The sequence below is a fragment of the Podarcis filfolensis genome, assembly GCF_964270895.1.
Source record: "Podarcis filfolensis genome assembly, chromosome: 2".
Lineage (NCBI taxonomy): Eukaryota > Metazoa > Chordata > Lepidosauria > Squamata > Lacertidae > Podarcis > Podarcis filfolensis.
In genome coordinates, this window is record NC_139605.1 from 80,238,361 (window position 1) to 80,252,318 (window position 13,958).

Genomic DNA, 13,958 nt, shown 5'->3' on the forward strand with positions numbered 1-13,958 from the left:
CCCATGTTGTCTTATGGGAAAACCCTCTCCCTCTTTACGCACAATTCTGCCTCTTGCAGTTCTGTTCATAAATGTAAATTTATTTAGTTAAAATTGCCTTGCCCGTTGTGCTCCAGTGAAGCTTGCTAAAATTTTGCAATGTCAAAATGAGACTGCAAGCTTTAAAAAGCAGTTCTATTTTTTTGGCTATGAAACAAGTGCATGTGGAAGACTCGCATTGCCTGAAGTGTTGTTTTAATACATACTAAATAGGTCACAATATAATTTCCTTCTCTCGTGATTCTATGATTTTATATATGTACTGCACAACATCTTGGTGCATGATGTTATCTGCAAAAGTGAACTAGCATTAGGTAGAAAACATGAGCCAAGCCTCTTCAAATGTTGGACTCTGCACAACCTGAATTATTTTCATAGGCTTGGTTGATGCTTCTTTTAGATCCTGGTATTGCTGCTTTTCATTTATTTGATGTCTGGGGGGAAATTTCTTTAAAAGGCTTTTGGCTGTACTAATAGGCAATCTCAATAGACCAGCTAAAATCTATCCTGATGAAAGCAAATGTAGTCTAAGCTTAGCATTTTGTTTTTCTAATAGACATGGTTTATAGTATATTCTCTCTAGGGATGTTGCACAAACACTCCCAGACTTCACAAGAGGGATGGGCCAGCACAATATGTACAGTTTTCCAGTAACTAACAAATATAGCCTGGATTTTAAGGACATTGGAGCAAAGGAGACTTTGAGAAGCGGGCAGTTGAATCACACAAAAGAGGTGGAAACCTTATGCCCAGGATCAGAAAGGAGCAATTCAATACCCTTTGCATCATCTGTACAAAGTAGTTGCTGGTACCTGAATAAAAGGCATCACCAGTCTAAGGTGGGAGAGGGCGCAACTGCAACTGCAACAACTACAAAGACGCATGCATGCATGTGCAAAACCAAGGGTGGGATGATGTCATTCGCATTCACCATTAGAATTCAAAACGTAACAGAAAAAGCAGGCAAGACAGCATATGTGGCTGGTACATGGAGTTCAATCTATTGCCTACAGAAGAAAGTTATGTCCCCAAGGGACATAAACTTCCTTTACCAAAGAATGTGTCTTATGCTGTTACTTTGCATACTATTTACAGACTGGTAGGTCAAATTTAAAGATGCGGTGAGCACAGCACAACTTATTCCAAGCAACAGTGGCAAGAATCCTTTTAGCCCAAAAATGGAAACAACAAGAAGTACCAACGAAAGAAGAGTGGCAGATGAAAATGATGGACTTTGCGGAACTGGCAAAGCTGACAGGAAAAATCCAAAATCAGCATGATCAAAGTATTCCAAAAGGACTGGAGTAAATATATACGCTATTTGAAAGATTACTGTAAGCAATTAACATCGCTAGCAGGGTTGTATGAAGACTTGTAATGAAAAATTTTCTCCCTTTTTATATTTACTTAAAGCTTTTCACAATTAGAAAACACAGAAAATGAAATGATATACCGGTATTATAAAGGTTAACTTTGAAAGCCATGAAGTGGGAGAGAAGGAAGTTGCTGGGCTCCAAAGAGCCAAAGAGACATAAAGTGGATAACAATGATGTGATTGTATACAGTGGTACCTCGGGTTACATACGCTTCAGGCTGCATACGCTTCAGGTTCCACTAACCCAGAAATAGGACCTTGGTATAAGAACTTTGCTTCAGGATGAGAACAGAAATCGTGCGGCGGTGGCGTGGCAGCATCGGGAGCCCACATTAGCTAAAGTGGTGCTTCAGGTTAAGAACAGTTTCAGGTTAAGAACAGACCTTCGGAACGAATTAAGTACGTAACCAGAGGTACCACTGTATTATTATATTATTGTGTCCACATGGAGGATTTTTAGCAGTGCCCACTCATTGTTCTCCCCCTGCCAGCTACATCACCTCCCCCGCTTCAGAAGGTGTATCATCGGTCAATTTTCGCTCACTTTTCACAGGAGAAAGGGTGGGAATTCCATTTTATAACTACCAGTGTGGACGCGCCCAAGTACATGCCATATGAGAGGAACTGTAAGCAGACTCTTGGCCAAAGCCTGGCTGAGATTTGATTGGACTGCTGCCTGAAGCCAGATAAAATAGCTGTCGGCCGCCAAATTCTGCCTGCCAGCCAAGCATGTTCTGGAGAGTCTCGTGTTGCTTTTAGGTGACCTTACACAAGCCAGTCTTCTGTCTGTGGGTGATAACACACAACTCCTGGCCCCCTTTAGAGTTTCTGAGCTTCCGCAGAGCAGGGCTTTTTCCTTTTTCCTTTCTTCTTCTCAAGTATCCGGAGCTTTCCAAGCATTTAGCCACATGTGTGTAACGTTTTCTCCCCTGTCTCACGTGACACGAGGCAGAAGCTCAAACATTACACAATAATCAAAATATGCCTGTGGCAAAGCTGAGCCAAAAAGCTGAAGCCGCTGCAAGAAAGTGGGAATGCAAATGAAAGAAACCCATTTTTCCTAACGCCGAGCAAGGCATCTGAGAAAGCAAAATCGCAAGCCCTTCGTTTAAAGGAAAGGTTTTGCAAGAATAGCTAGGAATCCCACGAAGCTGGACAACTATGCTCTGCGGCGAAACATCTGTTTGAGATTCTTCAGCTTTCCTACTGGATGTCAGGATCTTTTTCTGGAAGACATTTGTGCTTGTGAGTACTATTTTTATTTATTAAAATGTTTTCTAAAGAAGATGTAACAGCTTGATCCAAGGCTGCAATCCTAATCCCAGTTTCCTGGGAGTAAACCACAATGAATTCGGTACGACTTACTTCTCAGTAGGTATGGTTAGGCTTGCACTGTGAATCCCACTCGCACACTTATTCTCAGGAAAGTGTGCACAGGATTGCAGCCCTGCAGCCCCCATACATGTTTACTCAAAAGTCAACCCCCTTGGGTTTCATGAGGGCACTGGCACAGGTTTAACAGTGCGTAGGATGGCAGTCTTCGAACAGTTAATTCCTTGCAGACTGGACGGAAACTCCTTAATCGAGCCAATTGCAAGTTAAAAAGAAGAATGCACTGGGGAAAACGCTGCGTTTAATTTATGAGAGCTGTCTGTCTGTGCAACCCTTGTAAAACTTTCCTCTTTCGCACAGAAACTTTGCAATAGGAAGAGTCCCAGGGAATCATTATGCTGGTTCAACAACAGCTAAGCTCCAACTTCAGAAACGGGGTTGGGGGGGGGGGAGAGAGACAGAGAGAGGGGCCAAGTTCATTCCTGGTATCGTTCTCTTCCCTCTTGTTGAACTCCACACCAGACAATTACTGCCCTTTTAGACTTGAAGACTCCACACTACCCTTAACGTGTTGTATCAGGAGTGCCAACCAGAATAAAATAATGTAGGGGCCCAGGTAAGACCCGTCCCGCATAACTGATCACATAATGTGGTGCACGCACGCCATTTAAATGGCAATGCCCATCAACTTGGGGGGATGGCCCCCTAAAATAGTTTATTGGGGGGCCAAAGCCCCCGCAGCCACAAGGATATGGCTCCTATGTGTCACGTCACTGGGTTCTGATCAGAGGATGTGCTGTTTTTATACTAACCTCCTAGCCCTGTTTCTCCTAGAGACCCCCCACAAATTCAAACAGTTTAGAAGCTGTAGCCTCACAGATTTGGTCTGAAGTGGCAGTTGCCACGCAATCTTCAAGTATGACTTTGGAACATAGGACTTTTGCCTTTGGAGGTCAAATTAAAGTTTCTAATGGGATCAGACTGCTCTCCTTATCTACCAAACAAAAGCTCAGGTGAAGGCAAAAAACACCCCTCCCATCTTTCCAAATAGCTTCAAATTAATAATAACAATTCAATTTCTTAGTACCTCTTCACCATTAGGTTCCGCTGTGGGTTAGAACATTAGAAAGATACAAGATTAAAATGAGTTTAAACTATTTAATGTCAAGAAATGGTTGGATTCATATTCAGTTGTCAAAGGATAGAATAAAGATGGGCATCAAATCCTACAGTCTACAACCGAATCCAGCTTCTTTTTCCCCATTACAGTATTGCAGAGTGAGATTTCACCAACACCTTCCTTTCAACAAATAGGACTCTAGAAAATCAAAAGACAATAACAACAACAATAACTAATGGGACTTGTTACGTTTCACAAGTCAATTCCTGTTCTTAGATCCTGCAGATTACCCCTCCCTCAGACAACTCTCCATTGGCAAGCTAGCTGGAACCTAACACAAATGTAGACTTGGGCGGCAGTCCTATACCTACTTGCTGCCACTTTTGTTGAACTCAGGCTATGTACACATTAGTGGCCGAAAACACAGTGAGGTGGTTTCCCACTGCTGCGTTTCAAGTTTCATTTGCACATTGCAAATGGGGATGGAGAAGGATGTCTCCACTCAATTCCCATTACCTGCTTGGTTTCCCCATGCCTGCAACCCCCCTGAAAGTGGCTTTGTGTTTTTCAAATCAGATGGAAGGTGGTTTGAAGGAAAAACGACCTACATATAGCAGCATTTCTCAAGAAACATTTTGCCTCACAACAACCCTGTAAAGTAGGCTAGGCTGAGACATGGTGACTGGTGCAGAGGCTCATGCCTGAGTGGGATTCCCTGTGCCTTGTCCGGCACTCTAAGCACAACACTGATGAGTCAACAAATAAATTATATCTGCGCTACTTTTGTTCTGGTGGTTTTTATTTCTTTGGAGGGTAGTTTTTATGGTTCATGTCGCAAATGTAGTTGGACTGAGCTTTGTTTTCTTTTTATTGTCAGCTGCCTTGAGCAACTTTACATTGTAAAAGACAGGATATAAATATTTATAGATATGAGCAACAGTGTCTGAAAAGGGAACTATAAAATAGACCTTTTTAGCAAGAAGGATGGCAAATGTAGATGAATATCCCTACACAGGTTCCAGGGCTGAATCACCCCTGCCGTTACTCAAATTCAGTCCTGGAGATCCTAGACTGAAAATTAAACCTTGGGAAGTTATCCAAAGAGCTGAATGGTTTTTTGGGGGGGGCAGTTACTGGAAGGGGTGTCTCAGATGTGGGTGAGTCTCTGTACAGTATTTAATTTCTTCAGCAATCAAGGATCCATTCTAGCTCTGCTGATTGTAAACGCTCTACAGAGTAGAAGGAGTTATGGTCTCCACACAGATGATGGGAACCCACACAATGGAAAAAATTACAACTCCCCCCTCCCCATCCAATATGATTTATTCCCACCCCCTCAGTGACTTCCTGTATTTCTAGTTCTTTGCTTGAGGCATCATATGGATGTGCTGTTAGCCTGTTCAAAGATTCAGCTGCTTTCTGCTGAGCCAGGACACTGGTTAATCTTCCTCTGTATTGCCCCCCCCCAAAAAATAAAAACCCTACCCAGTTAAGGGGATCCTTCTCAGGGGCCTAGCCTAGGTCCTGGGATCTTCATGATATGATGCTAGTTTTGGTAACAAAAAAAGTTTATTACACGGTCCCTCAAAAAACTGCAGTTTTCAAGTGATCGATAGAGGGGCATGGGGAGGTTTGAAAGTTGTTGGATTACAGTGTTAGAGCTCAGATTATATAGGTGTCAAATGGCTCCTTAAACCAAGGTTACAGTTGCCAAAACAGAATGTCTAGTTGCTATTTGGTGGCAATGATTTTTAAAATGATTGACTGTGATTGATTCTCAGTTAAACCTCTGGCTAATTCAGATGACAACCTTGAGCAAAGTTAAGAGCCTTGAGAATTTAAAGAAAAGTCACTTGATCCAGGGACAGTCCACAAATATATTGGCCTGTTCTGACCCCTTTTTCTTAATGATGACTGCTCCTGCTCAGGCTGCACAGAAAAAGCATTTGGGTTCCAGAAATTCATTTCAGTTGTGCAGATATAACGTAACTGATAGAATTCTACAGGGTGGGGTATTAAGTGTGTGAAAACAGCCCAGATCCAACGATCCCAAGGCATGCACCTCCAGATGGTGGAGTTAACAGGCGCTCTTCACTTGGCTGCAAGCAGTCAAAAGCCAGGTGCAAAATGTGCCTGATGCCTGGCTAATTTCAAACACCACTGGATTAGACCCTTCTTGCTTTGGAAAGAAAGAGTGCCTTATATGTAAGCTGGAAATCACACTGTGCATGAGAATTAAACATCTTACAAGTCTGTATCTCAAAGGCTTCAGCTGATGAGTTCCAGAGGCCACTGGATCGAAAGCCAGTCCTTTTCTTGGACAGAACCCCTCTGCACCAAAAATAAAATAAAATACAGTCATACCTTGGGTTACAGATGCTTCAGGTTGCGTTTTTTCGGGTTATGGACCGCCGAAACCAGGAAGTACCGGAACGGGTTACTTCCAGGTTTTGGCGGTCACGCATGCGCAGAAGCACTAAATCACGCTTTGCGCATGCACAGAAGCACTGAATCGCAACCCGCACATGTGCAGATGTGCCGCTGCGGGTTGCAAATGCTGCGGGTTGCGAACGTGCATCCCACATGGATCACGTTCGCAACCCGAGTGTCCACTGTAAAATAAAATAGGAAGGAAGAAGGAGCATTCTTCCCACTGTTATAAGAAAAAACTGCTCCCTTTCCCTTATGGGATATTCCAGAGCCCATATAGAGTCCTTAAGTGGGTTCCCTATCGGTAGCAGAAAATAACAGAGGCCAACCAGAGTATATTCAGAAGCAAAGCAGCTAGTAAGCCTGGTCTTTATTCAAGGAACTGTTGCAACAGGGTTCCCACTCCCCACACGCGGGAGGGAGGAGAACCCTGAACAATGGCGCGCAAGCCCTTATCTAGACTTTTGAAATTGACCACCCTGTAGCCTGAGACCACCACCCCCTAAAACATCATACATATATCTCATTTCCATGCACTCTGGTTTCCGTCACGGTGTTACGTTGCGCCAGAAGCGGTTTAGTCATGCTGGCCACCTGACCCAGAAAGCTGTCTGTGGACAAACAACGGCTCCCTCGGCCTGAAAGCGAGATGAGAGCCGCTACCCCATAGTCGCCTTTGACTGGACTTTACCATCTGGAGTCCTTTACCTTTACCTTTTACTACATATATCAAAGAAGGAGGCAATCTACAGCACAAATCCTGCCTGCCAGGATACCTGATAATGGCCACTGATTACATTACCTGGGCAGTCTGGCAATTCTTTTGCGATGGTTAATACTTTAGTTCCTGAATCCAGGTCACAGGCTCATCCTATTCATACACAAATATGCCCTTAAGGCAGGATTTGCAAGCAAAAAAGACAATGGGAAGGCTTTCCCCATTTGCCTCCCTTCCTGCAGGGGAAATTTTTGAGGTCATTGGGAGAGTCAAAATGGCTTCAGGATTGCTCTCCCATACTATTTCAGACACATGGCTCATATATTTAGATATGTGTGCATTTATGAATATTTATTCTATATCTGAGACCTTAAAATTCTTATAACACCACCATCCGTGCTTTCTATTCTATCCAGCAAATGTGGCTGGCCTTTAGATTCAGTGATGGCTCCTCGGCTCCTTTCTGCCCTGTTGTTTCTCAGCTGCTGGATTTCTCCACCTAAGAAGCAAAGTTATAAATGCTGATATTACCACTGGCGGAGTGGAAGCAACATATATTTATTCTGGCTTCTCAGTGCTTTAAAAATTAAGTCTGCCTGGAGGCTACAGCCCTTGACCTGGAAATTCTGACTGTAAAACTCAGATGTGTGTGTGGATTGGCTGTCATTGCTTAATGCTGTCATTCCCCGTGACGGGGAAATACTTTGCAGATGTCCAGACCCATTCACTTCTCATTACTCTACTTTTTTTATGGATCGAGCTCTGGCAGGTTTTATGTCTGAGGCCCCGGTTGTGACCCCTCTATCCCTCTGGCTAACAAAAGGGGCATGAGAATTCGATGAAGTTAATACATCTGGTTTTGAAAACGTACAAGGAGAGATGGTATTCAATAGGCACCAGCTTGCGTATTTCAGACATCAGGTATTACTACAATAATTGTGCAGTATTAATGGAGCAATTCACCAGTAACTGCTCAGTATGTGAAAAGCAGTTGCAAACAGAGGGAAATAGAGATTAGCCCCACCCCCAGCCTGCTTTTGCATGCTCTTAATCCCTAAATAACATTAATTTGTAACACATTTCTCCAGCAAGTGATTTGAAATGAGAAGATCCATGGCAAAGGATGCAGTGTGTGTTTCATTCCCGCCCCCCCAATAAGCCACGCACGCACAATTTCTTCCCTACCAACCCAGATCTAAGGATAGGCTTGGGAAGTGATGACAGTCTTATTTTTTATGTTCTGTTACTGGAATTTATACTCCTCCCATCTCTACAGCTCAGAGCAGGAAATGACACCCATTCATATACAGTGGTACCTCGGGTTAAGTACTTAACTCGTTCTGGAGGTCCGTTCTTAACCTGAAACTGTTCTTAACCTGAGGTACCACTTTAGCTAATGGGGCTCTCGCTGCTGCTGTGCCGCCGCCGCACGATTTCTGTTCTCATCCTGAAGCAAAGTTCTTAACCTGAGGTACTATTTCTGGGTTAGAGGAGTCTGTAACCTGAAGCGTATGTAACCTGAAGCGTACATAACCCAAGGTACCACTGTATATCACACAAACATTCTTACATACAGTCAGGGTAAAAAAGAAGTATACCCTGTTTGAATTCTGTGGCTTTACATATTAGGACATAATAACAATCACCCATCTCTTAGCAGGTCTTAAAATTAGGTAAATGCAATCTCAGATAATCGACGGCACATGGCATATTACACTGTGTCATGGTTTATTTAACAGAAATAAAGCCAAAATCACATAGTACCCTGTTCCATGACTTCACCATGTTTAAGATGTTTTACTAATGAATTGCCTTTACCTTTCAAATGCATCTAAGATGCTGCATAGTCATTGTTTTATCTTCATAACATCCTTGGAAGGCAAGTCACTTTTTCTTATTTCTCCTACTGTATTTTGTCCGTTTCCTGAAGCTAAGATTATGATGATAGCAATCTTAATGGTAATTGTAGTAATGCAATAATGCTTAGCGTTTAGATCACAGTCAAGAGTCCTCAAAGAACTCCATATAAATTATCTCCAGTAATCCCCTTACAGCAAATGGGAACTGATGCTTGACTAAAGCAACCTATGTAGTTCATATGTCTAAGAAGGACTTGATTGGCAGTTAGCATCATGGCAGTAGTTAAGAGCTGCCCAGGAATTTGGCAGTGAAGGAAGGAAACAGATAAAAAGAGCTGAACGTCAGCTTCCTGGCTCACACCAGCTTCCTCTACTTCTGGTGTGACCTGTTTAAAGCTATTTATTTTGCCCATGGCTGTGCTTCAAATTCAAGAAGACGATCCACTGTTGTTGTTTAGTCGTTTAGTCGTGTCCGACTCTTCGTGACCCCATGGACCAGAGCACGCCAGGCACTCCTGTCTTCCACTGCCTCCCGCAGTTTGGTCAAACTCACGCTGGTAGCTTCGAGAGCAAGCCCACACTAATTCAAAAGCACTTCTGTTTAACTTCACCTTCCTCATGCTGCAAACTCTCAAAATCCAAACAGCATTGGAAGGGCAACGTGACACCAGAAAGAACTAGGCGGGGATTTTGGCAGTCTGGGGAGAGGATGAATAAAAAGCTAAATGACAAGTTTCTCATTAAACCAGAGAGAATTTGCACACAAGGCTTCACAAAGGCTTTGGCATGTTAGGGCAGGCCACGTGTTGACTGGATATTGCTAACCCAGCCTTGGGTCTTTATTCCAGTGTGGCTGGCTCCCAGCACGACATCAGCCTCTGTGGCATTGCAGAAGATTCTGGAATCCTCTTGAGAAAGATCAGGTTCATGTGCTGTGCCTAGCAGAAATGTGGCACCCAAGCAGCTCTGCCATCATCTGCCTGTATGCTCAAGTCAGCCCTTTCCCATCAAGAGCTCTTTGGACATGGACCCTGGGATGCATATGGATTTGAACCCTGCCATTCTCATCTGCTCTGAACCTTGTGGTGCTTTCGTGTGCCTGCTGCAATACAAGCCCATAACTGTCTGCCTTTAATTTCTTACAGGCGTCACCATGATCTCCCTGGTTCTGTTTGTCTGGATTGTGCCCTGCCTGGCCAGTCAGCTCGTCAGCAGCTTTGCAAAAGCAGAAAGTCAGAAAGGTTCCAAGCAGGTCATCTGCAGCGTGCCAGGACCACAAGGCCCTCCTGGCGTGCCTGGAGCTCCAGGTTCCCCTGGGACGATGGGAAGGATGGGTTTCCCAGGAAAAGATGGACAAGATGGAAAGGACGGGGAGAAAGGGGAGACAGGGGAGGAAGGTAAGAGACTACTGCTCCCTTTTAAAGCTCAATCTGTTGCAACAGGAAGTGACACAAAGCAGGAGCATCCAAATGGGTCAGTCCCAACGCAGTCCCAGTTGGGTGTCTACCTGCCCTTATTAATGGTGTACTGTTAAATTTTGAAGTGCAGGTACTTTTCATGACACTCCTAATAGCCACATCCCTTCTAAACCAAATGGTGCAACAAACAAAACTGGACTTTTTACCAGTGCAGCAGACGTTACGTCTGCATGTTTGGATTTTTGGAGATCTGATTGTTTGAAAACTATGGTGGGTCTCTTTTTTTTAGTCATGAGGCTCGAGTTTCTCACAAGACTCTGGAAGAAACCAGGCACCAAAATGACACAGGTGCTAATATCTCGCATAGTCTGAGCAAGGATGACGCTATAAGATGTGTCATTGTGTCTGAAAAATGGAACAACAGCATTATTATTATTATTATTATTATTATTATTATTATTATTATTAGCCAAGTGATTAGCCACAGTATTAAAACTGTGAAAGGGAATTATGGGGCAAAGAATTATGGGAATTATGTTTCTGCCTTCAAACAGGAGTCAGCGCTCCATCTTTTTCTGTTAAAAATAGTGGCGTGTATCCAACATTTCTGCGCAGCTCACACAGCAGACTTCCACATGTGCAACAGATTCCCCCTCCTCTCCCCTGTAGCCCCTCACCTACCCTCAAAATCTGCTACAGAGGGTTGAAGGACACCCCACACACACACAGCAGATTGGGGGTGGCACAGGGAGAGGAGGGAGAAATTGAACTTTGTGAGCATGAGCGGAACTTGTTTCGTGCAGGGTTGGATTCAAACCAATGTTTTCAAAAGTCCAGAACCTATTTTGTGTGTGTGTGTTATCATGTATACTAATATTCCAGGCTCAGATACTGACACTTTAAAGCAGTGAAAGTTGCTAAATGTTGCCCTGCCCCCACACTCAATACAGACAGAATCTGTTATTGAAAGGAATTCCTATTGCACATCCTGGACCGCAGCTATTGCCCCTACACGTAGCAATGTCTTGGAAACACCCTAAAACTCTGGTGGCAGCTAAGTGGCCAGTTATTTACGGAAGTCCATTTCTCTCCTAGGTCCACAAGGCAAGACAGGAAATCCCGGCAAGCCAGGGCCAAAGGGAAAGGTGGGAGCCATTGGCAAAGCTGGTCCTCGTGGTCCAAAGGGCCTGAAGGGAAACCCCGGGAAAAGCGGAGGTGTGGGGAAGAAAGGCCCCAAAGGAGCCCTCGGGGACCCTGGGATGCCAGGCCCCTGCAGCTGTGGGGCAAACAAAGCCAAATCCGCCTTCTCTGTTGCAGTGACCAAAAGCTACCCGAGAGAGAGGCTGCCCATCAAATTTGACAAGATCCTCATGAACGAAGGTGCAAACTACAACAGTTCCAGCGGGAAATTTGTGTGCAGCATCCCCGGCATCTACTACTTCACTTACGACATCACTTTGGCCAATAAACACTTGGCCATTGGGCTGGTGCACAACGGGCAGTACAGAATAAAAACGTTTGATGCCAATACCGGGAACCATGACATAGCTTCTGGATCAACTATCCTGTCCTTGAAGCAGGATGATGAGGTCTGGCTGCAGATATTCTACTCAGAACAGAATGGACTCTTTTATGACCCTTACTGGACAGACAGCCTTTTCACTGGCTTTCTGATCTATCCTGACCAGGAATATCTCAAAGAAATATAAAGGGAAGACTGTCGACAACAGCAACACCAGCCAACTCTAACAGGAAGTCGGACATGGAACATGAGAGCTGCAATAATGTACATTCATCTTTGAAATAGTCCCATCTTTGCAGAAGCAGTCTTAACCTGGACTGTGTCCCAGAGGCGTTGCTATCATAAGCCCAGGATAGTCAACATGGTGAGCACATGTTGATGAACTACAATTCCAAACATCTCTGAACATTGGCTAAGCTGACTGGGGCTGATGGGAGTTGGAGTCCAACAGAGTCTGGAAGGCACCATGTTGCCTACCTTAATCTAAGCCTTGATGTTTCTTTGTGTCAGTTTGTGGGTCCCCTTAGAGAATCAGCCTAGCTTATAAATTCTGAGCAGTCAGATTTTTCATCATTTGTGGCCAGTCGCCATTGCAATATAATTCCCCCCAAACCCAGTAAGGCAACTCAAGAATATGTTGAAACATATCTATTTACAGAATGACAAATTATAAAAACTTTAAAATTGTAATGCCCCCTCCCCAAATCATTTAGATCAGTGTTTCCCAAACTTTTTCAAAAACGAAAGACCCAATTTTGCTTATCTGTCCCAATAATCTGCATGTATCCTGAAACCTGTCAGGCACAGCCCCTCCTTTGGCTAATCTAATCAAGTCTCTTGTTCTTCATCTTAAATCAATGCAAACTCAATGACAAGATCACGTCTGGGTTTTTCTAAAACACCTTTTGTTTTGCTTAGAATCTATCCTGATGAAGTGTTCTGGAGAACTCCCAAAAGGTTGCCCACAACTGTGACATTTGAGTTGGTCCTAAAGAAAGTGTTGCTATCTACAGCTTACTTATAGAAGCAATGAATGATCATGGTTCTCTGCCTAGTGAGACACTAAGAAACCCCCAAAGGCAAACAAAAAAGGAATAATTTATAAAGAAAGATGGAGATGACCACATTATTTTAACAGTGGAAGAAAGATTATGATATTCAAAATCAGGAGCTCAACACTGAAGTGTCTTCAAGAGATCACAACACAGAATGATCAGAATATTATTTTCCCTGAATCTTTTTGTGTCCCATAATTTTGTCCTCACAGCTACTGCAAATCTCAACTGAAGTTAGTTAGGTATGGTGGAGTGTTGGATTAAGGGCAAAGAAACTCGGGTTCAAATTCCCCCTTAGCTCACTTGGTAACTTTGAGCCAATCGCTATCCCTCAGCCAAACCTACCTCACAGGGTTGTTGTGAGGATAAAATGGAGGAAGGGCAGAAGCATGTATGCTGCTTTGAAATCCTTGGAGGGGAGGCAATGTTGTTAATGAATAATAAATAATTAGTAAAGGAAAGAAGATAAATAGAAACCAACATGTATCAGCCACTTGAGGCTTTAATGTTGTATGTATACTGCCACCTAGTGACTACCATCTTCATTGCAAAAGGTGCTGCCTGAACAATACAATTTTGCAACCAAGCACTGGTGTTTTCACAAGTCAATAAAAATGCCTTTTAACATGCTCACTGCACATACAAGCAAACGATGCCATGCAGTTTTAAATGTACAGAAATCCAGGTGTGGTTTTTCCAATCAGCTGAGGGTGGGTGGCTTTCCATTTGCATTTTCAACCCTTAGGAACGTTTTGTCGGTGCTTCCCGACACGGACCTTACATAACAAATGAATAATAAAAATCCAATTTTTTTGGTGTGCACTTCCAGGAGGTGAACAAGAAATGTTTCCATGTGTTTTTCCAGTTGTCAATATTCACTGCTCTTCCACGCCATTGATCAGTTTATCAGAATGTAGCAGAGCTGTGCTTCCCTCTCACCTCGGTCAATTTCCCCCCAACCTTTTCTGTACTAGGCATGTTCATTTCTGTACCCGTACCTGCAAGTGCGCAAGGGTAAACATTTACCAGCCTTAGATACCATGTTTCACAATGGGCAAAATGGAGACTTATTTTCTTGATGGGAAGCAGT

At 43.6% G+C, this 13,958-nt stretch overlaps 1 protein-coding gene and 1 long non-coding RNA gene across 3 annotated transcripts; one reads left to right on the top strand and one right to left on the bottom strand.

Annotated features, from left to right (window-relative positions):
* Positions 1-2,281: 2,281 nt before the first annotated feature.
* Positions 2,282-13,497, top strand: C1QTNF2 (C1q and TNF related 2). 2 transcript variants are annotated; one of them, XM_083599910.1, is made up of 3 exons: positions 2,282-2,659; positions 10,019-10,270; positions 11,387-13,497. In XM_083599910.1, the coding sequence occupies exons 2-3, from the start codon at positions 10,027-10,029 to the stop codon at positions 11,998-12,000; spliced, it is 858 nt and encodes a 285-aa protein (XP_083456036.1). In that variant the 5' UTR covers positions 2,282-2,659; positions 10,019-10,026; the 3' UTR covers positions 12,001-13,497. The 2 variants fall into 2 exon arrangements, with proteins under 2 accessions (XP_083456036.1, XP_083456037.1); XM_083599911.1 differs by lacking the exon at positions 2,282-2,659 and adding an exon at positions 7,769-7,881.
* On the bottom strand, positions 3,891-8,898 carry LOC310756211. Its single transcript, XR_014544762.1, has 3 exons — positions 8,833-8,898; positions 6,115-6,197; positions 3,891-4,064 (listed from the first exon to the last, which is right to left on the bottom strand). It is a non-coding gene; the product is annotated as an uncharacterized lncRNA (long non-coding RNA).
* Positions 13,498-13,958: the final 461 nt, after the last annotated feature.